This window comes from Myzus persicae, unplaced genomic scaffold (genome assembly GCF_001856785.1).
Source record: "Myzus persicae strain clone G006 unplaced genomic scaffold, MPER_G0061.0, whole genome shotgun sequence".
Taxonomy (NCBI): Eukaryota; Metazoa; Arthropoda; class Insecta; order Hemiptera; family Aphididae; genus Myzus; species Myzus persicae.
Window position 1 is genome coordinate 28,520 of NW_019101908.1, and position 23,820 is coordinate 52,339.

Sequence of the window (23,820 nt, forward strand, 5' to 3'; positions counted from 1 at the left end):
GGAACACGTGTGTGTTTGTTTTGGCAGAATTTCGAATGGGGCACCCGTAGGTTTCTGCCATGCCCCGGGGGTGGGGGATGGCAGCACTTGCTCTCCGGTCACCGCGACTTGTCCGGAGAAAAATGCCGCCCGGTGGCCGAGGATCGAACGGCGACCGGCTGCGTCGCAGCAGAAGAGTCAGACCACTCGGTCACCTCGTCCCCCTAAATATTTTTATTTGCGTATGTTAACACTCAATAAGTACACGAATATGGAGTATAACTTTAATTGTTTTATGTTGAAATTATTTTATAGACTCATACGGTTTCAAGACATCTTTGTGGACACATCCGTTCATAAATTTGGAATGCCCTAGTCACGAGATGGCAAAAAACAAGGGTTACTTTGTGAAAAGTACTTCCGGCTCTGTTAATACTACGTGGTGGAATGGCGAAGCGTCTTATATAGACTTCACGAATCTCGAAGCAGCGACATGGTGGTCTAATGCTCTTCATAGTTTGCTAGCGAAATCTGGTATTGATACATTGAAGTTTGATGCAGGAGAAGCCACTTGGTATGTTTAAGTAAAAATTCTGAATTTTAATTTACGAGGAAAAATACAAACCTCATACTATTTAAAACATGCCATAGGACTTTTAATTTGAAATATTTTGCTTAATTCAATTAGTCATAAATATGACATACACCGTGCTAGATCAGAGTTTCAGCATGTTAATTACAAAGCATTCATCATTTCTATAAAACACTATACATAAATTATTATGTATACCTAGTGTATAATATAGCCTGGTGTGGCTCGGTGGTTGTTCTCAGTCACAAAACGTGTTCTATAGTATATCACTATAGTTTCCGAATGGGTGACCACCTGGGTTTTTAGTGACAAAGCATCATTAAATATACACTTGTTCAAACCAACTTTGCCCCCTCTTGCAATAAAAAACAACTTAAAATAACCGTCGCCCAATGACCTATGTTGCCTTGGGTTCAGTTATAAAATTAAAAAAAAAATGTATATTATACTTGTATTTTTTATTTATACACACAGTACGTAAAAACAACTATAGAATCGAAGTGTTAAAGAATAAGTTTCTATAAAATAATATACAACTAATAATTAATTTCTTATCTTCAGCAATACATAATTAACAGTATTTTATTTTTATTTTTACACAGGACCCCGCAACTCCCAGAATATTACGATGATGATCTGACTTACTACCCTGAGAATATCGTGAATGCATACCTCCGGACAATTGAGACCTTTGGTAATGGTGTCGAGTACAGACCATCTAGAAGAAGTCAACACTTTGGCCGTCTGATAAGAATGATTGATCGTGAGTCTCGGTGGGATTACCAACTTGGACTTCCCACATTAATAACATCTCTGATACAAATGAATATGGTCGGATATTCGTTTGTACTACCTGACATGATCGGCGGAGACGGTAACTTCGATTTACCACCTTCCAAAGAGATGTATATTAGATGGTTGCAAGCAAATCTATTTATGCCTGTTGTTCAGTTTTCGTACACACCTTGGGATTTTGATCAACAGGTAACGACAAGAGTTGAACAATAGCAAGTATTGCTATTGAAAAAAAAAAACATTAAATCAATTGAATTCTCAAAGTTATGCACCATTTAATTTTTAACTTACTATTTTTAGACAGTAAATATATGCAGACATTTAATGAATCTCCGTGCTAACTATACGGACACCATTATCCAACTAATGAGAAATTGTGTAAGTAAAGGCAGTCCATTGAATCCTCCAGTCTGGTGGATCGACCCTACTGATCCAGTCGCCCAAACAATTGATGACGGTTAGAAAATATATTTCAATTTTGAGTACCTAAATATATTTATGAAGCAATTAAATAATTTATTTTTGAACTTGATTTGTATAGAATATCTTTTGGGAGAAAATATCCTTGTGGCTCCGGTTATTATTGAAGGGGCCACTTCTCGAGATGTTTACTTGCCTTCTGGAATTTGGAGAGATGAGAACCATCCGAATTCACACCTCATTAAAGGCAGGAAGTGGTTGCGCAACTACCCTGCCAAGCTCGATGTTCTCCCGTGGTTCACAAGAGTCAGAGCTAGTCCCCATGTGTTCCAGTGAATTTCTCACAATGTTTATTTTACCTAGTTCAAATTGTATACATATTTTATATTTTTTTTGAATCTAAAAATAAAATTTGTGTTTTTTTAAATATTGTTACATTGACTGTCTTAAAATTACTCTATCATTTTTAATTTTTACTTTTTTTGATTAGGTAAGTTACCTAATTTTGATAGATTAAACTTGTACTATTAGTGGTGCTGTATTTTTCGGTAACTATTAAAACAATGTGTTTCACTGATATACGGTTGATAGCGACCAATTAATACCAAACGTATTGTGAATGATAAGGTTTAGAAGTAAGGCAAAATAATTACTTCTCCCGAGTAAAATTTAACGTTTATTGAAATAAAATGTTAAATAGGTAATATTATAAATTATTTTACTTTACTTACCGATGAACTGCCGTAGCAAGCGACGAAACGAGACTGGTTCGGCACACGCATATCTAGCAGGCCGAGTAATTATTATTTTAAATGTTATTAATTAATCAAAATAATTAAACCTAAATATTAGGTGGATAAATATGGAGACATAATGATATTATGTAAGAAACATTTACTATAAAAATATACTGACGACAAAAATGTAAGTACCTACCACCTACCTACTTTCAAACGTTCGATTTAAAAAATATAAATATGTTTGAATGCATAAAAAGATTACTTTGCTGGATTGCTACATTTTATCAATTAAAAATTTTTTTTATATTTAATCTTTTAAAATTATTTGAAATTTATGCTCCAGCCGATGCTAAGTAAATTTGTTTACAAAGTCAGAAATCTTTAATTTTTTTAAAATCAGACCAATAAAAGTACCTTCATTTTCTCGCCAGTCAGTAAAGTCGTTTTGATTGAAAATTGATTGAGTTCGCAGGCGCGTTAAAATAAAGGTAAAGAACAAATAACAGTCCATCAACCCAAAAGATGACAAAATGTGAAAAACAATAAGAGATAACCTTAAATAGATTGTAAGGAGTACCTTAAAATACTCTTTCCCACTGACTGGCCCTAATGGTTCTCATTGGATGTACTCGATACAGAAAAAAAGTCAACATTTTCAGCTTAACTATTAACTTAGTTATTCGCGTCACATACTGTCGAAATACTTGACACTGAATTCTAAGATAGTGTAGTGACTCCTCATCTAAGTTCATCACAATTAGCTATCTGGTGGTTTAGGTTAGGTATTGAGGTGCCATTTTAGAATAAAAACGTACCGATATTAAGTTGTGACATAGCAGTTAACTGTCATTAGAACTTAGTACTATCTAGCACATTAATTCATCCCAAACAAATTACAATAAATAACAATATGTTATATTTTAGCTCTAGAATATTTTACAGTAGGTATAGATTAGACAATAATAATGTTATATAGTATTTGATATATTTTCTTTTTTTCTTTTTCAGTACTTTAAACATGCCATACCTATTATGTTTTTGGGCTGAATATACATTATTTTTTAAACTTATTTTTTTCCCCGACACTTTGTAGTCACCGTAAAAATGTTATAAAAAACATATATATGTATATTCAAAATTAACCTGTATATATCTTATTTATAATTCATATTAAGTTTCTAACGAAATGCAGTATGCTTCTAGATATTTTTTCACTGCATCATACCCAAAAACATATCTATGATTCCTTAATTTTACAGATGAAAAATATCTGGTATCGTGCCACATTATTTATATTTTTTTTCGATTTATGTCGGACAACATATTTGTCTCAGAGGAAAAAACCTTGAAAATCAAATACGATTTTCATCTTAAGTTTTAAAATAAAAAATATCAAGGTCACAGTTTATTTTTTACAAGCAATTAAATTTCCAGTTTTGGCAAAATTCGTAAGTATCAAGAAAATGTCCATAAATACTAATTTGTTGTTAAACATAACTTATTCAATTTGTATAGCTTATGTTTGAACATTTAAAACAAGCTTTTCCATTAATAGTTGATATTGAAACACAAAAATCTTAATCATATTCAAGCCAAGATAATTTTTTATAGGAATTTAAAGTTGTAAATTGTCGAAATTGGTATTCAGACGAAAAACTATAGGTTGATAAATGATAGGTAACGTTTTTTGTTTATTTTGTTGTAATCAAAAATATTCACGGAGACCCAAAACTTGTATTATGTGTACTCTTTTACGCAATGACATTTTCGAAATATTTAGACTAATATCAAGCTAATGAAAATTTATTCAACAAACCTGTTCTAGAATAATTGGTATTGACTACTAAAAAGTTAATATCAATAATAATATATGGTATGGCATATAATATGTATATTACATGCAATTATTATAGTAATTATTGTGATACTTATGGTAAAATAACTTTAATAGCAGTATATACAAATATACTAAGTAATATTATGATATTTTGCTAACAGACGGTTTCCGCTCAGAATCGTTTTTCGTATAGGTATACCTGTATAGTGGTTAATCGAATGTTTGTTTAGAATTTAACACGTCCGTCGCAGCTGCAGTGACCTACTCAATGACGGTGTTTACACGATACCTAGTGACTAGTGTGCGGTAGATTGGTTACTTACTTGCTCAAATTTTATTTATTGAGACTTATGAGTCCTTGGCTGACGGGAAGCATTTAGTTTATCTAATCTAGCACGTTTTAAGTTTTTTTTTTTTAAATGTTAAATAACAATTATAATATTATCATCAATAAAATGTATTTATTCTATATAATCTCACGTATAATGTCGAACATGTCGAAGATAACTGTTCTTTTTTCTTCACATTATTGAATACGAATTTCAATTAATAAAAATGAATAACAATCGATTCGTTGATTTCAACAGGTTCACGACCACCTGCCAGCAATAGTGGACGTCGGGATTTCTTTAGACGAATCGGCAATGTCAAGTGCAATATTGACAATGCGGTCTATTATTTGTATAATACGGAATTATTTGACACCATGTCTTGTTTTGTTCTAACAAATATTATATGTTGATTCTTTATTCTTAAGACTTTTTACCCATCGATTAGGTTGCAGCGGTTACTTGGTTTAAAAATCTATTAGATATATAGCGATATTATCGTCAATATACTTTTTCTGTGTGGGTAACCACCTCAAGTTACTCGCTTGGTGGTATTATTATTGTATTTGTTTTATGCGGCTGCAGGGCTGTATTTTTTTTTTTTCGNTAACCACCTCAAGTTACTCGCTTGGTGGTATTATTATTGTATGTGAAATTTGCCCCGGGCGGCCAAATATTGATCTATTTAGGGCGGTGGCCGGGCACCGCTGTAGCTGGGTGTAGTATTGTATTTTTTTTTTTTAGGAAAGAATATGTACTATGATATGGCCATAATTTAGTGGTGTAATTTGTCAATCAACGATAACTGATAAGTGCGGCTAGCATAGAAGAATGGAATATAATTAATATTATTTTAACATAACCACTGTTGTAGATAGACAAACCATGACATAACCATAAAGAATTATTATAACTAAGAATGTGTTAAGAAAAATCAAAAAAGTAGATCTATGTTTTGGTGAGGGAAGGGGAGGGGGCGTAAAAGTATGGTTAACCCAGGGCGAAAAAATTGTGAACACAGCCCTGTGCGGCTGTTTTTTTAAAACCAATATTGTATACCGGTCGTGAAAGCCAACGTGCATTCCCATATTATAGTAAATAATATACATTTATTTACTCGTCTGTAGTGGCTATACGAGTATAATGTTAAAATGTTTTTATTTATTTATTGCACTGATTTCGTTAATTATTATTTAATGTAATAATTAAGATAATAATATGTCATAACATCATTATAATAATATTGAAGGACTACCTGCAAGCGTTTATTAAATAATTCGATTGTAACACAATATGTTATTTAAATTAGATAACTATAAAATGATTTAGAGTAATTGGCATTGAACAAAAAAAAAAACAAATTGCTCAAATTTGGTTTTAATTAAGTTTACTAATTAGTCAACCTAATTAAAAAGTAGTAGCGTAGCGATATCCTATTTTTGTTATGCACTCCCTTTCTATCGACTGTTCCCAGACAATACCTTTCCCTCACCATTTTTCGATTAGAGATTAGCAGCAGCATTCCGATATAAATTAAGTTTGGATCGTAATGTAATACTAATTTAAATTTGTTGTTGATTTGTCTGCAGTACAAATACTTTTAGAAGATTATAACAGTTATATTTGAATCAAATTTGGTTTAATTCACGAAAATATTTCTTTAAGGGGCCTCGTCGTTACAGCTATTATTTAAAAGGCTATATTTAGGCAATTTATAGTCTAGTTTTAACCTCCCGGGATCTATGTGTTAGTTGTAAATAATTATTAGTTTGAGTAAGTCACTCTCGTAAGTGCATGCACATGTCTATAATTCGATAGGTAACATAATACAATTCACTATACGATTTTTAAGACAACTATTACTTATAAGTACAGTATACTGTTTTGACAAGTTTTAAAGTTCGTGAATTTTGTCTAATTTTGATTCTGGAAAAATATCTAGATGCATCAAAAAATTTCTGTAGATCATACAAGACACTTTCCGTTTTAATTTTAATTATTATTTTACAAAGTTCATATTATCAAATTTTTAACTACAGTTTATAATAATATGAGATTTAATTTTTACTGAGTGTCTTAAAAGATCTATAGACTAATTTCTGTCGAGTTAAAATTTTTTTTCAGAATAAACATAAGACAACGTAGACTATCTTCATTTTTGTCAAAACTGAAGGTCTTTTGAACTAACATTGAGAGCAGCAGCAGAGAGACCCCCTAAGCAGAATATCTTGTCAAATAAAATTTTGTTACGCTATTTACGTGTCACTGCAGTCATAGATGTACTACCCACGATAAGAAAGCACGGCATCTTGAATTTCTAAATCACAAAGATGCGTAGTTCGCAAACAGCTGCTTAACTAAATAAATGAGTTGAAATAAATATGGTCACAAGTCATTTTCTCTATCCGTTCCTGAAAATTTTCACGGTCAAAACATGTCTGTCCGTAAAGGAAATTGAAATCGAGAATCATAAATTGTGGGACCCACTCTATGAGTTTGTTTGTACTCATTTTACGAGAGTCACTCGATACTCGAACAGATGTACCACAAAAATCGTGTTGTGTCATACGTAACGTGACCAAAAGTCCCGCTTTCCAGCTTTGTGTCCCGCTGTCCCCAAATGACCTAAAAATGTCTCTCTTTGAGAAAAGGTGACCTGCGATAAGTATTTAACCTAAAATCACTATGCGGAGATATAATATATACACATATTATACTATATATATATATATAGATACGCACACTGTATATACAGGCGTAAATGTACTATGAAAGTGTAACATCAATAGTGAATGGGTAAAAATGATACGAAAATTACCTAATTGTAGCTGCAGCTAGTTATCACTTATCGCTGCCACTACGTCGTGGTCTGCGAGAATCGCCAATAAACGGACTACCCATATTATATATTATTATTTACTAATATTTATTGTCTTAGTTGTTCCACCGCCTTGTTCGGTTACTTTGCGGATCCGAAAAATACAGGAAACCAACCGAATAATTTACTCTATTATTAAATCATTATTATTCATCATTATTATTGTTATCATTACTGTTAATACATTGCCTAGGTTTTCAGTTTTCATTTTTTATTAAAAAATTAATGTTTTTTTTTAAAATTAAAACGCACCGTGTTTCACTATATTTCTAGTGTTGTCATTTTACGCGAAATTATATGATTTTCCTATTAAAACTAACTGGTGTCCCGCTTTAAAGGAAAACAATTATGGTCACATTAAACATACACCATGTGTCCATGTCGCTTAGCCAGCCTTTAAAAGTCACTTTTAGCATCTATAGTGCTAAATGACTAAAATCATATTTTAAAAATCATGAATACCTACTACCTACGATTTTTTTTTTTATTCATTTTTACTCATTTCATATTAAAACTATTTTTGTATTAAATTTAATTGTTGATGCAATATTAAGTGACTAAATTTAGGTATTTTGACGAATGGTTTTGCAAAAACTTCAATTATATATTATACATATAGTCTGCACTTTCTGGTAATTACATATTATTATGAAACCAATCTATACAAGGTCACGTTGAACAAGAAGAAATAAATATAATTCGTTACTTTTAATAATTTCCACAGGCTAAAGTTGATTCTTATCGAGGCTATTAAAATATAATATCTTATGAGAAACTCCTGAGATCATATTAAAAAGGAGGAAGGGTTTTATTTTTAAAAGATTTGTGTTTTATTATTGATGATAAATTATAAGTGAAATAGTTTTGAACAATGATCAGAAGAAAAATCATATTTAAAATAATTAAGGATCATACCAACATAAATTTGCATCATTCATAGTAAATTATTGTATGCATTAAGAACAAAAAAAAATATTTAAAAAACACATGTTATGATTTTAGACGATGCCAATTAAGATGCAAGAACAATATCTGTATTTGAAAGACGTATTTAGCATATTATTTTCAATCAAGACAATTTTAAGTTATAATATTTCACATAGGTTATCATAATATATCTATCCTATATTGATTGTAAACTGTCATTCGTTTTATTAGTTAGTATTATTATCAAGACCAGGCTCTTAAATAGGTGCTTATAATTTTTTTTCCCGTGGGGGAGGGAGTGATGAAGCTTAATTCAAGATTATAATTTAATTTTTTATTTACCACACCATCCCCTTAAATTTCAATTTCGTGCCTGATCAAGACGTAATGGTGAACCATTAAAATATCATAACTGATAAATGACAAGTTATACTTTGCAGAGTACCTACTAATTTTAAAATATCGTAAGATCTATCTGTAAATAGTTCCCATACTATTCATTATTTTGAAATTAAAATAATTACAAACTGGTACAAGTGAAATTTGTGATATTATTGTACAATGAACCGATAAAAATAAACTTTTTTTATTTTGTGTTACATAAAACATAATTTACCTAGGTATTCGATTAAGGTGTTCATAATACATTAATTATTATAATCGATATTGAATTCAAATTAAATACTTCAAAAGATTTTTTTATTATTTAATATATTTTTTCTTATGTTACATAATAACATATTTTATTATACCTGGTGTATGGTTTTTTTTTAACGTTTATGGATGAATATTAAAATAATTTGGGATTTCGGAATAAACAAAAAAAGACGTCTTATGGTATATTTAAAAAAACATATTTTCGATGTCACGAGTTTGGTAGATTGTTATTAATGCCATTTCTGACAATTCTAAAATGTTTAGCGAAATGATGTTATCAGTGTGATTACCAAAAATGAAATTTCCATATTTTGATATCTGCAAATATTTACGACGTATTTTGTAATGATAACTTGTAATATTTTAGCTGTGATTATTAAACATTTCATCATGATTCGATTATATTCCGATCAATAGCTGAAATTATTTTCTTTTTCTTTATATCAAGTAGCATCACTTGACTTAACAGTCGATACATCAAAATGTTTGAATATCGTATAAAACTATACGAATACATAATATCATTTGGAATAAAACCATATGGTCAACAGTATTGAATTACAAACCGTTCATTATGATAGCTTATCATGTCTCAAATAATAAAAAATAATAAATAATAGTTATAACAAACACTATGGAGTGGTATAAAACTTACTTTTCGAAGTGTAAGTAAAAAGAGTGCCTTGTCATTACATACTGTGTGATTTTTTTTCATTTTATAGGTATGTTATATTTCAATAGAGCGAATTATTTAAATAATTGATATTATGCAATAATGTAAATAATGACTTTTTTGTTTATTTTAATTAGAATTTCAATTATATATTATTTACATAAGCAAAACAAAATACTTCAACATTAAAATAATTGAATAAAAAATATAATAATATGACGTGCGATATGAAGTAGGTTATTTATTAGTGTTTATCAAAATCACCAATTTATAACAAATAAACTTAAACTATAAAATATAATGCTACTCACTTACAGTAAGCACAATATTCTTTGCTTCGTCAGCACTGGCATTATGTACGTTACATTTCAACTAAAACGGAAAAATATGACTAATTTATTGGGTAATTATATTATATTTTATAAAAACTATATTTTTTAATAATTAATTGTTGGGCTTCGTAAGTCCCAATGAATAATTGTGCATGGTGTTTATTTATATAACTGCTTAATTTTACTGAACTTAAAATTTCATTGAATTTTGATTTTATAAACTTTGATCTTTAGGTTACACATCGTGAGACCATTTTAACTATTATTTCTATATAGTATATTATATTAAACTTAATATTCTTAGTTAAATAGTGTTTAAAAGTCCCTTAATAATTATGAACATTGTGTACTTATACAATTATTTCATTTTAAAATTTCATTGAATTTTGTTTTTATAAACTTCGAGCTTTAGAATACAACATGTGGGACCGTTCTGATTATTTTGCTCATACTTGGTAGTCCTATTGCCTATTGCTTAACAGTCTCTTATAATATGTGTGTAAATTTCTATATAATATTCAATATTTTGATTTAACTGCCAAAGGATACTCCTAGAATTTGACATGCAATATTATGGTATTTTTACTGATATTAATTTTTATTTTCTATTAAATCTAAACAATAACGTTTTATTTTATTAAATTTCAAATGCTACTTTCAACATTTTATAATTTGAAAATTGGAAATTGCTTCTCAGCATAGTTAATAATATTTCAAAATGAATTATTTGCATGCAATAGTTAATTACTAGAATGATTTTTGACAAATAGTACAACGCGTTTATTTCTACCTAAGCGAAAAGAAAATAATTACAAAACTAAAACCTCCAGACAGGTAAATATGCTGTTTAGAAAACAATAGATGAATTCATTATAGTAATTCTGATTGTGCAATATATTAGGTACCTATAACACTTATTAAATAATTAAATAATATATATATTTTTTTAACTTTATTTAAAAACAAGCAATCTGTAATTTAAATTTACAATAAGCGTGTCTGTGGATACAAGTCATGTACATTAATTTGGCATGCAACGCGTGAAAAAAAAGCCACCCAATAGTAACGCTTTATAAAAGGAATTTGTTGAATTTATTATCAACAATTTTTTTTTTAAAATAATATTTAAATTCACTAAAAGTGGTTTTAAATAATACATTTTAAGTATATATTTTTTTAATTATCACAGAAATGTATTAATTACCTAATATAATATAAATATTGAGATTCAGTAATTCTCAATATTTGGTTTAGCATTTTTTTAACAAATGGAAGTTCCGCTTATAATTGTATTAGGTCCTTACTAGGTACCAGGTGGTCATATTTAAATACACATTTTGCAACATTAATACTGTAATTATGATCCTCATACTTTGAGTTTATAATTATATATTTAAATATGATTATAATAATTAATTTCATAATTTACAGTTTTCTATTTGATGGCACTGACATTTTCGTCAGTGTGTTTGGCGTCGAAGCATATTGTTTTATTTTCCGACGATGAAAACAATTTGCAAGTGGCAGATGGAAGTAATTACTAAATTATATTATAAATAACAATTAATAATAACAATATATTATTTCGTGTGATTAAATTAAAGTGGCTGATTACTAATTATTACATAAAATATATTTAATCATTTTAGAAATAAATGCTGAAAAGATCCTTCACCTTAACATCACTGAAGATTGTATTGATAAAAATCTGGGTGTATGTATACCAAAAACAAAAGGCCATGACAACTATTTGCGTTACTTTTCACGATCAGAGAAGCGAGAATGTCAGAACTACGAGCAAGTAGCTCAATCGAAAAATGATATCTTGCAATTTTGTATTGATATGGGAGACAGTTCTTGGTACGGTGGGGCCGAAACTACCTATCAGTATTGGCCATTGAATAATCTTAATTGGACGAATAATCCATACGTAACCAAATCATCGGGCGACCAAGCAGTAAGTTTTAATTTTTGAATACTTAAGTGAAGGAGTTTTGCTGCAGAATTCGACGATAATATTTTTCCGAACCACAAGATCCACTGATTATAATAATTATGTATTTTGTATTGTTTTAAACCAAATAGTATATTCAATATTGTAATATTTTTATTGCTCCTATTTAACACGTTTCATATTTTATAATTTAATTTTTGTTCGAAGTTGTTATTACATTATATTTATTACCACAAAAAAAGGTACCTGTAATTGTTTTTTTTCTGTTGTTTTAGGTCATCGAGTCTTATTTCTTCAACTCTGACGGATTTTCCATCCATATCGACGAGTCGGTTCCCCTTTTCGTAGATATAAACAGTCAGCAACTGGGTCAGATGTGTTTTACATCCAAAGTCACTGCTCCATATAAAAAAACAAGAAATGCGATGCTATACCAAATTTGCAGTTACCAAAACGCTCGAGTAGCACACGAAAGAGCTATTAAAGATTTCCTCGGCATGCCTTCGCAAATACCTGATCCATACGTTGTAAAGTATCCAATTTGGTCTACATGGGCGAGGTATAAAGTCAACGTCAACACGTCGTCTGTCCGAGAGTTTGCTCAAGAAATCGTCGATCACGGATTCCCTAGAGGTACAGTCGAAATCGATGACAACTGGGAGACTTGCTACGGCAGTGCAGAATTCAATACCTCAAGGTTCTCAAACATATCGGAGCTCGTCAAAGACTTGAGTATGTAGAAAACGGCTCGTTATAATAATATTATTAGTGCTCGGAAATTATAGTTCGAAAAGTCAAAATATGCATTCAGATAATCACAAAAATACTCCATGAAAACCAAGGTCATACAAATATAATATATGTACTTCTATTTTTTTTAAATATAAATTATTAAATATGATGCTTTAAAATATTGACTTGTCGCACAGTTCTGCAGTAAATTTCACTTTTACTATTTGTCGACGTATGTGAAATAAGGAATTTTATATTTTTGATTACGAAGTAGGTATACAATTTTTAAATAAATTAATCTGTTAATATTTTTAAGCATACTGCGATCGCTAACATAGTTCGGTTGTAATTTTGCTTATTAATTATCATTGAACTGTAATAAAAATTAACCACATAGGTCATATGGTATTTTTAAACTTGAGAAAATAATATATTTGTTAGACTATATTCTCTCGAAGAACATATCCATATTGTACTTACTCATCTGATGAATATCTCTGTACCTAACTGTGTCGCGTTATAATTATTTTATAGAATCAAAAGGTTTCAAGACATCTTTGTGGACACATCCATTCATAAATTTGGAATGTCCTACTCACGAGGTGGCAAAACAGAAGGGATACTTTGTGAAAAGTGCATCAGACACAGTGAATTCTACGTGGTGGAATGGCAATGGCTCTTACATAGACTTTACAAATCCCGAAGCAGCAACTTGGTGGTCTAATGCTCTTCGTGATTTACTCGCAAAAACTGGTATCGATACATTTAAGTTTGATGCAGGAGAAACCAGTTGGTATGTTTGTGTTAAAAATTTTCAAATGTAATTTTTAAGTAGTCAAGTGTGAAAACTGTAAAACTAAATATTATTTAAAAAGTACCATAGGCATTTTAGTTTGAGCTTTTTATTTTGACATACCTAATTATTTATTAAACACATGTATAATATAAACCTACCACATAGTATTATACTTGGTGGGTTTATTTAGCACGGTGGTCAGCTTCAGTCACAATAACATGGTCTGAACTCAAGCATCAGCCGGTGCCACTAGTTTTCGGATGGGTTACCACCAGTTTCTAGTGACAAATGCTTCCTACACGTATACACACGTGTACTAACTAACCTACCCTCCCCCACAGTAAAAAACCTACTAAAAATAACCACCCAATGACCTATGTTGCCACGGGTTAATTAATAATACTAATAAAAAGCATAATTTTTTCTTTTTTATACAGGAGCCCGCAACTCCCTGAATTTCACGATAACGATCTGACTTACTACCCTGATAACATCGTAAACGCGTATATTAAAACCCTTGTGTCTTTCGGTCATGGAATTGAGTACAGAGTATCCAGAAGAAGTCAAGAATTTGGTGGTCTTTTAAGAATGATCGACCGCGAGTCTCGCTGGGATTACAAACTCGGACTACCCACTTTGATAACAGCTCTGATACAATTGAATATGATCGGATATCCATTCGTATTGCCTGATATGATCGGTGGAAACGGTTACTACAATGCGCCGCCGTCCAAAGAGATGTACATTAGATGGATGCAAGCAAATGTATTCATGCCAGTCGTACAGTTTTCGTACACACCTTGGGATTTCGACCAACAGGTACCTAACTATGTTTGACTAGTTTATGTGTAGATGAAAACAGCCATCAATCAAATTTAATTGCTAAATTTGTTTAATAACTTCTTACATTTATAGACGGTCGATATATGCAGAAATTTAATGAATCTCCGAGCTAATTATACAGACACCATTATCGAGCTGATGAGAAGCAGTGTAGGTATTGGTAGTCCATTGAATCCTCCAGTCTGGTGGATCGACCCCACAGATCCAATTGCACAAACAATTGCTGACGGTAAGTTAATAGAATTAAGTTTTAAGTAACTATTTTCATATTGCAATTGAATTATTTATTTTTAATCGCGCACTTTATAGAATATCTCTTGGGTGAAAATATTCTCGTTGCTCCAGTGATTGTCCAAGGTGCTAAGTCCCGAGATGTCTATTTGCCTTCTGGGATGTGGAGAGATGAAAATCATCCCAATTCACATCTGATTATGGGTAGAAAGTGGTTACGCAATTATCCTGCCAAGCTTGATGTTCTTCCGTGGTTTACCAGAGTGAAGGCTTTTCACCATACGTCCCAATGAATTTAATGTAATGTGATTTCCGAATGAAATTTTATAAATTTTATTTATCTGTATGGAAAAATTAAATACAGTTATTTTTTTAAAATTGTTATTCTAATTATTTTAAAATCATCCAACCTTTCATACAAAGTTTTCATTTTTTGGTTCTTAGGAAAAAAACGAAAATTGCAGTTCATTAAAATAAAAAATGTTTGTTACTGTTGTTAATCAATATTTCCGCTATAGTGTATACGAGATTAAAATAAATTACAAATGAATTTGGTGAACGTGATTAATAGCTAGGAAAACTCTCAAAATATATAGGTTCCCAGTTTCAGATTCTAAAATGTTTATATTTTAAATAATAGTTTAAGTATTTTCAAAGGTTGCTGGTTAAAGTGCTGATTCTTTTCGATACGGTTCTAGCACCTAATTGTATCGTTTAATTTGTGATTTACAGAAATTGTAATAGGTTTACCGGCTCCTAGTGAATCCATTATTAGCTTAAGATACTTTTCATTGGTTCTGACCTATTGAGTTTCAAAAAATAAAATTTTTTAAGACTAGGCCCACTAATAGGTAAAAAAGATCGTGCATTCTTTCCAAAGTCCATTCATTGTTGTTTTTATATTAACCAATATCACATTCTGAGAAGTTAGCTAAATAATTAGTTATCGATACATCATGTTGTTGTCAAGCTTGAGTTCATGATCCATACATGAAAGTGGCTGCTTTAGTTCCGTGTAACGCAAGCACAGATAAGTGCAGGCTGGTCTCATGCATATTATCTAGGTACTCTTATTATTATGAGTATCAATCGGTTACTATTATAATGTATAAAATGTATTAACTTATTAAATAACCGATTCAGTGGAGTAATATTTACAGTGAACATGTGAACTGTTGGATTAAAAATCATGATACTTAATTGTTAATACGTTTTGTTATAAGTCATAACTAACATAATATAACTACAACAAAAACAATAATTTGTATTGTTTTTGCCTGATAATAGTAAAAAATACTAAATTGTTATTGACAAAGTTCGATGAAAATGAGAGATATAATTGTTTAACAGACAGATGAAAAATACAGGATGATTTACAATCCCGCAAAGACAACAATTATTTTTTTAGATTTATTCTTATTCTTATCTTCAGATAATTCTTTCATTAGTACTTAAGTCTTATGTATAGTTCTGAATGAGCGACAGATGGATTAGAAGTATTACACTCATAGTTTAATCAAACATGCCTAATTGCATCCGGCACTTACGTCTATATAGTTGAAGTATGTTCTGTCTACAATATTTGGCACGAGGACATTGTAAAATATATTATGTGGCATTTAGAAATTAATTTTAGGACCATTTTTATTTACTCCTTAAATCAAATTACCTTATCTCCTGCTCATTTAAAAAAGTTATTTTCTAACGTCGATTTCTTGCATCGAGTTAGGTATGATACACATTTATTTTTCATATATTCAGATGTCGGTGTACTATATATATACATGCATAATGTATAATGTATAATATACTAAATATATATAGACTCAACACAGGCATAATGAACAGCTTAAAAATGATCATAACTCACCCAAAAATAATAATATCAATAAAATCCTCCCGGGTGCCATGTAATATTTATGCCTGTAAATGTATAAGAGGTAAATAAACTCTAACTTTAGAAACTACAGAGTAAAAAGTAGTATTGTGAATGTAAAATATATCATGATGCGCGTTTGTAAAACGGAGAAAACAAATCATTATAATAAAATGTCGATTATTGTAAATACATTATATTTTAGTTTATAATTTGTAAATGATAATTTATTATTACGACTATTTAACAAGAATTGGAGCTAAATACTGTGAAATCTCCCCTAATGGACACCTCGTAACAGTGAAAGTTTTCTTGGGAACCAACTATAAACTTTGTATAATCTGAACTCGATGAACAGCTGACACCTCCGAATAATGGAGAAAATTTCGGGGACCTACAGTGCTTCAATCAAAAAATTCGTTCTGTGACTAATACTTATTTTATAATTTCGTTATAATATTTAACTTAAATTATTTTCTCGGTTTTATAATTAATTCTATATCGTCGATCGTTGGTAACTTTGATAGTTATCGTATAATGTAGATTAAACGGGATTTGCGTTTGATATGAATGTCATATATCTAATACTCCGTAAAATTGAAGTATCTACCTATCAAAAAAATATTCCACAGATGGTAATATTGTCATTTACTTATTGATGACAAACTGTTTGGTGGTACTAATTACAATACACTTAATAATTGCGAATATATGATAATAAAATATAAAAGGAATTGCTTGATGGTCGGATTAAAGATAAAGAAAAGGTGTAATTATGGGGTATATTCCTATTTTTAATTTAAAAAATACATATGTTTTTAGCTTAATGTCGTTAAGAAAAATTAAAATATATCTTACTGCTTGTGTAAGGTTACGTGCTATTTCTTTATACATTATCTTTAGCCAGGTATGCTGGATGCAGATATAATAAATTATATTTTCTACGACGTCGCTATATAGGTACCCAAAACGGTCTATTATAAAATTGAGAAACAGAATAAAATATTGAACTAATAAACATAACTGACATTAAAAAAATGAAGTTTTGTTCAATATAGTGCTATTAAACACGTCAATGTGGTTAAACAAGTCACTCGAAATGGTTTTTACATTAGGCAAGTACAATAAAATAATAGAAAAATATGCAAGCAAATATCGTTAACTCATAATAATAATAAAAAATGGGCATATAAAGTACAAGCGTTCGCTGTGTACACTGTCAAAATGTACTACAAAGTTCATGGCATTTACATATTGGTATAATATTGACAAATGATTATGAAGACGTTGAAATTTATGCGTGCCGAGTAAAATGTTGAATGATTGTATTAATTGTTGTTCTGAAAATTAAAATTAGTATGGGTATATAAAATAATACATTAGTATGTGTGTCCTTGTGGTATATTGATTCAACCGATTTGGTTCTAAAAAAAAAATGTTGATCAAGGCTTATACTGATAATATTAAATATTTTCTATGTAAAAATGTGCATTTGAATGAATACCAGTTGCTTGTTTAATTTCGGATGGAACTATGGTAAAAATACCAGCAAGTAAAGAAATAAAGAAGTAAACAAAAGTACGTGAGACGACAAGGAAATGCTATTTAAAGTTGCTAAATCAAAATTGTATTAAAATAAGATTTAAAAGTCTCTTGAACATTTCTAAATATTAACAATACGTTTCTCCGATTAAAATGAATCAAATGTCTAAAATATAACAGTTAGTTTTTATATTTATTTTAAAGTCATAAATTCTTAATTGCCACATAATATTGTCTGTGTTTACAATTTATAATGAAATATAAAACTGAAATATTGAACAATTAATTCTTAGTTTGTATAGCGCTTAAAGACTTGTAGATTAAAAAATAAATAAATAAGGTAAGTGTGACATATAATATTATATTCTATGTTTATCTAATAATTGTTAGAAATTTCAAAAAAATATTGCCAACAGTTTGAATTACGAAGAATAAAAAGTTATCTATGAATAAATTATTTGTACACTAATGATGAGGTACGATTTGATACTTTATTTAGTGTAATTTCAATATATAACTATCAATTAATAGTATCATTATTTTCATTATATTATTCTGTTTTTGGTTGAAATATTTAACGATGCATTCATTGCACAATTAATTTTAAATAATACGAGACTGTAATTGTGTTAAATAACAATGAAACGCAACATAATAATATGATTTGTAATGTAAATATGAATCAATAATAAGTTATGGAATCAAAACACTTCAACATGGTATTTAGTATAAGCAATTAGGTAATATTATATTATGGTGGATGGAATAAATCGTATAATCGTATAATTCAATGCATACATATTACATCATTATGATTAGCATATTATCATACATATAATAAAGATTATAGGATTTACATTTTAGAAATCATAATCTCTAGAAGAGCCTTACCAGAGCCGCGTTCTCTCTCTCACTTTTACACTTTAACTACCTATCCTATATTATCATTGTTATTAAATTAATAATAAATCAAATTATACTCATACAAGTACGAGATACGATCATACGATCATAATACTAGGTTTTTTTTCTTAAAATATATATTATGTAAATGTATTATTTTTTTATTTATTTAATATCTAGGCGTTTAGTTTAATTTAAATAATATAAACAGTTTAAATATAACAGTGGGCTGATCACGTCGGACGTCAGAGAGTCCTGAAGAAAAAAGTCCTCTTAGATTTCGTCGTTTAAGATGGGTAGACATGGCGAGGAAAGTGTATAATAGAAGTAGAGACTGGAATGCGAGAGTATTTGTCATAGATAATTGGAAGATTGGTTGGGTGACGGGATGATCCCAGTGGCCCAGTAACTTCCGAGAAGAAGAAAGAATACAACAGTTTGAATATTATATTCTTAACCACGAAATGTGAAGTTTTCTTATATTTATGCATTCACATTATCAATACAACCCGTTATTTATTTTAATGCAATAATCTATACATTATAATTATAAATTAAGAAGATGTCACACCCACGTGTGTTGTCCCCGTCTTACAAAATATGTACAACATAGCAAAAACAGTTTTCCGCGTGACAACTTTTCTCGCACCATATCTGTTGTAGAACTATCAAATTTTCACAACACGTGAAGAAGAATTCTATCTGTGCAACATCTTGCCTTTTTTTTTAATTACACTATCCAATCATTTTTTTATAAGCAAATAAAAAAATTAATTAAAATGTTTAGAAGCAAATAACTTGTATTGTGTTTATGTTATCTAAAATAGAGGCACGCTGTTGCATGGATAATTTTTTACTCTATATCTTCAGGAATTTTGAAGCTACTACTACAAACACAGAAAGTTAAAAGTTGTCGCTCGCAAAACAGTTTTTGCTATGTTGTACATTTGTAAGACGGAGACAACACACGCGGGTGTGACGTCCTCTTAATGTATTCCTGTCTGTCTGTATGTATGTTATGTTTGCCTAAATGGCTGGACCGATTTTGATGACACTTTCTGTGTGTGTGTGAGTGGTTAACTAGATGATTTAAATTTATAACTGAGCACTTAGTAGGTCCAACCTGGAGTTCTACAAACGGAATTTTTGTTTATACATTTTTGCTATTGGTTATAGGAGAAATAATCAGCTGAAATTAGTATATTTTTTGTATATTGGTGGCCATTGGTTAATCGAATCATGTACTAAATCAAATGTTCGCACATTGAGTATCGAGGTGGCTGAGTTGCGCTTATAGCAGGTCACCGATGTGTATTCAATCAAGTTAAAAAAATAAAACATATTATTCATTACATAATATACTGCTCCCAAGATCACAAGCGAGTTTCATGTAAAGTTATTGTTTTTAACTGGCAAATAAGTGCACGGGATCAGCTAGTGTGATAATAAATCAAAATCTTAACCAATAAGCCAGTCATAATAAGGCACAGGAAGTTCGATACAGAGATGGATCATGGGTGGAAGAATTATTTAATAAAGGATTCATGAATCAGCAAGCATAGAGGATTCAGAAAAGAGAACAGAAATCGATTGAATAAACTGGTGGAAATTGCGCAAACGCTTACGAATCGGGTAAAGGAAAAAAATAAAAAAATATCAAGATTTTTAATCGATTGACAATAATTATTCGAAATCCAGATGTTGGAGCTTAGTAATTATTATAATAATTGAGGGTTATTACAACCAATAACTATCAGTTGAAATACACGGAATAGTTCGTTTATCAGTAGGAGCTTACTCACTTTCTCAATCGGGTCTTATGATTTTCAAAAGTATGAAAGTTAAAGGATGTTGAATAGTATTTCTAACCGATAATACGTATATTCAAATTGATATTGAGTTACAAAATATTTGTATAGTGACGTATTAATAGCAAATATTATATTATTTATTATTATTTATTGTTATTAATAGACAGTCGAGAACAGATAAGTGAAGTGGTGATAGGTACCCGTACTGCAACTTCTGTTACGCGAACTGCACATTTTTAAATTCTTATTGACAAGAAAGAGAAGTTCTATGATATTTGGTAATTTTTAATAACATATCTTCGGAACTAAAATTAATTGACTAGTTTTTGAAAACCAAAAATTTTTCAAAACGGAATATACTTACTACGAGTGAAACTACAATCGAATAATATCTGTGCCTAGTAACCGTCGAAAATGCTTCGTGCCGATGTTATTTTGTTCATCTGTCAACAGAGAAATAACCAAGTGGATCAAATTCAGGTCAAGAAAATAATAGCAAATAGATAAGTCCAGTACTCTCCAGTATATGTCCAATTTGTATCCATATGTATCGAAAAAAAACCTTAAAAAAATCGAAAACGTCAAGCATCTATAAATAATCAAAATATTATACTATATATCTATAAAAGATGCTTTTATAAATATTTGGTGAAATTCTAAAGTGCCTATCTTTATTCGTTTTATAATTTCAACAAAATAAGGAAATCATTTGATGAGAAAACGTTATTTTGGGCATAAATATCGAACTTAGTCAAATTTTTAACATCAGACTCTCATAAAAAATATTCTGGAATTCCACTCTTATTTTTTAATTCCTGTTTTGTCAACTGAATATGATTAACATAAGAGACAAACAATTATTGTCACCAGCAGTGAAAATAATTGCAAAATAGAGTCCGTCATTCAACCAAGTAATCAACTCGATTATTTTGTCATTTATTAGGTTTTTGACTATATACTAATATTTTACTAAAATGTGTTATTTTCACTTTTAAATTTTTTGTCCGGGACGGTCAGCCATCCCGAAATATTTAATTAAGACAATGGGAGGTCTTACATCTATAATGTATTGTTCAAACCCTTACAGTCCCTGCAAAACCAGGACAAATTACTATTGGCAACCTTAACCTAGTGGCCAGATTCCCATTTATTTTTTATTTTTTTCACTAGTTACCGTGGTTGCCGACATGCAGTCATTCATTTTACCTCGAGACGAGATTATTTTAGGTGTGGTTATATTATAATATTGACTACTACTTTATGTCCAGACGTCCCAGTTCTTAAAATTTGTGGCCCTAAGCCTATTTCGAGATTTTGTGTGTTTCAGAATTATATTTTTGAAGTGAAACTTCTTTAGGCACTGCATCGTAAATCGGATTCATGGGCTTAGCCGTTAAGACCAAAAATCTTACTCTCTATACTTACCTGTCTAATAATGTTTCAATGGCAATAAATAATAATCCGTTTGTCTTATTTATATATTAATAAAAAATTTGTTTCAAATTTCTCTAATACAAACTCAATATTAATTGACCATGATGGGCGATAATCTTTCTTTTTATGTCATGATGTGTAAAGAAGTTTCATTTTATCCTCGCGTACTTTTGCAACGCTCAATTTTTTAAATTATAAATTAGTTTTAAGTAATTTGATTATTTATGTTACCTTAATACTCTGCGGTATCTCCTGTTTCGTCGTTTTCGATTAGTTTGGAAAAAAAAATGTTTATTATAATATGTTATCTAAATAATTGGTGGTTCCCAGTGAATAATAAGAATTTCAAAATTATAATTAATTAAGAACATTAAAAATATATATTTATAAAACTACAATACCTATTTGATTAGCATTAAATTGTTTTATTCGTTGGTAAATATCAGAAACCATACAATAAATGGATACTGGATGTAAACTGGTAAACGCGATGGAAATCATTTACAGGAACAATATAATTAAAATGAAGCAATAAAAGTCAGTAATCCAACTGAATAAAGATAATAATATTATGATAAATAAAATAAATAGAAAATTAAATGACGTTCATAAAACCGTCGAAAGTCGTCATCAATGTATGATTACTAAAGAGCCGCACTTGACACTCCAATTATACTGAATAAATCTATGATAATATGGCAAACAAGCAAATTACTGAAAATGTTTAAATTATTGAAAGAATAATAAATCGAAAATTAAGCTAATCAATGTTAGCAATATACAAGACATAGCTAAGTAACATAATGAACTGTCATGAAATGAAATAAGTTTTTTGTATTTTTTAATACAGCAAATTTTAAATTGTATTAAACATTTTTTGAAAAAATAAAAAATAACCAATTTTTAGAAAAAAATTAATTATAAAAACCTTTATTTAAGTTAAATGGGTTTTTTTTACAATTGTTAAATATATTTTTTTTTCTGATTCATTTAAAACGTAATATATTTTTTGAATATTATTTTTGGAATTTTCAGACATAAGTTACTCTGAAATTATTTATAAATTATATATTTTTCATACGTTTACGACAGGTTTTTTCATGACATCCTGTATATTGTGTTTTGATATTTTTCATTGATTTGAAATAAAATATTACCTTTAATTTTATGTAAGAAATGAAAAGAGTGAATAATTTTGTGAGCGATTATTTATTTAAATAAAGCCTAAGTGTTATTACATTTTTTAGAAAATTGATATTAAATTGTTTAAAGAATCAAATATTAATAATTCTGAGTTGTATAATAGTAAAAAAATCAAAACCCCATCAGGGTATAGGTAATATACTAATATAATATCAACCCCACCCTTATCGTGGCCAATGCCGTAATATTGCTCAATAAAGATGTGTAACATTTCTTAAAATAAAATTTAATATGAAGTACCGTTGAATATAAGTAAAAAGTAGCTATTAACTGATTAATGCTTTTACGTCAAACATAACACAACCTATTTACTATAAAAGAATAAAAAAAGGAACA

General features: G+C 29.5%; 2 protein-coding genes and 1 long non-coding RNA gene across 4 annotated transcripts in view; 2 read left to right on the top strand and 1 right to left on the bottom strand.

Moving 5' to 3' along the window:
• The window catches only part of LOC111030745 (uncharacterized family 31 glucosidase KIAA1161-like), a 5,247-nt gene extending 3,102 nt beyond the window's left edge, over positions 1-2,145 (top strand). The window contains exons 5-8 of the mRNA XM_022310409.1: positions 295-553; positions 1,174-1,555; positions 1,667-1,823; positions 1,908-2,145. Coding sequence (XP_022166101.1) covers positions 295-553; positions 1,174-1,555; positions 1,667-1,823; positions 1,908-2,122 — 1,013 coding nt within the window. The 3' untranslated portion in view covers positions 2,123-2,145. The remainder of the gene's footprint in view (positions 1-294; positions 554-1,173; positions 1,556-1,666; positions 1,824-1,907) is intronic.
• A 7,954-nt stretch (positions 2,146-10,099) lies between these two features.
• On the top strand, positions 10,100-15,093 carry LOC111030744 (uncharacterized family 31 glucosidase KIAA1161-like). Its single transcript, XM_022310408.1, has 8 exons — positions 10,100-10,230; positions 11,591-11,692; positions 11,809-12,116; positions 12,389-12,845; positions 13,380-13,638; positions 14,079-14,460; positions 14,557-14,713; positions 14,794-15,093. Exons 1-8 carry the CDS (start codon positions 10,128-10,130, stop codon positions 15,006-15,008), a joined length of 1,983 nt encoding a protein of 660 aa, XP_022166100.1. The 5' UTR covers positions 10,100-10,127; the 3' UTR covers positions 15,009-15,093.
• Positions 14,890-23,095, bottom strand: LOC111030746. 2 transcript variants are annotated; one of them, XR_002604131.1, is made up of 4 exons: positions 22,513-23,095; positions 21,364-21,409; positions 21,212-21,290; positions 14,890-15,056 (listed from the first exon to the last, which is right to left on the bottom strand). It is a non-coding gene; the product is annotated as an uncharacterized LOC111030746 (long non-coding RNA). The 2 variants fall into 2 exon arrangements; XR_002604130.1 differs by lacking the exon at positions 21,364-21,409 and having other exon boundaries at positions 22,513-23,077.
• Positions 23,096-23,820: the final 725 nt, after the last annotated feature.

What these genes read in the sequence shown, in the direction of transcription:
- LOC111030744 (XM_022310408.1), top strand. Translation starts at nt 10,128, where the DNA reads ATGCTACTCACTTACAGTAAGCACAATATTCTTTGCTTCGTCAGCACT. An exon ending in GGAGCTCGTCAAAGACTTGA is followed by an intron (nt 12,846 to 13,379) that starts GTATGTAGAAAA and finishes ATTATTTTATAG; the next exon opens with AATCAAAAGGTTTCAAGACA. An exon ending in GATGCAGGAGAAACCAGTTG is followed by an intron (nt 13,639 to 14,078) that starts GTATGTTTGTGT and finishes TTTTTTATACAG; the next exon opens with GAGCCCGCAACTCCCTGAAT.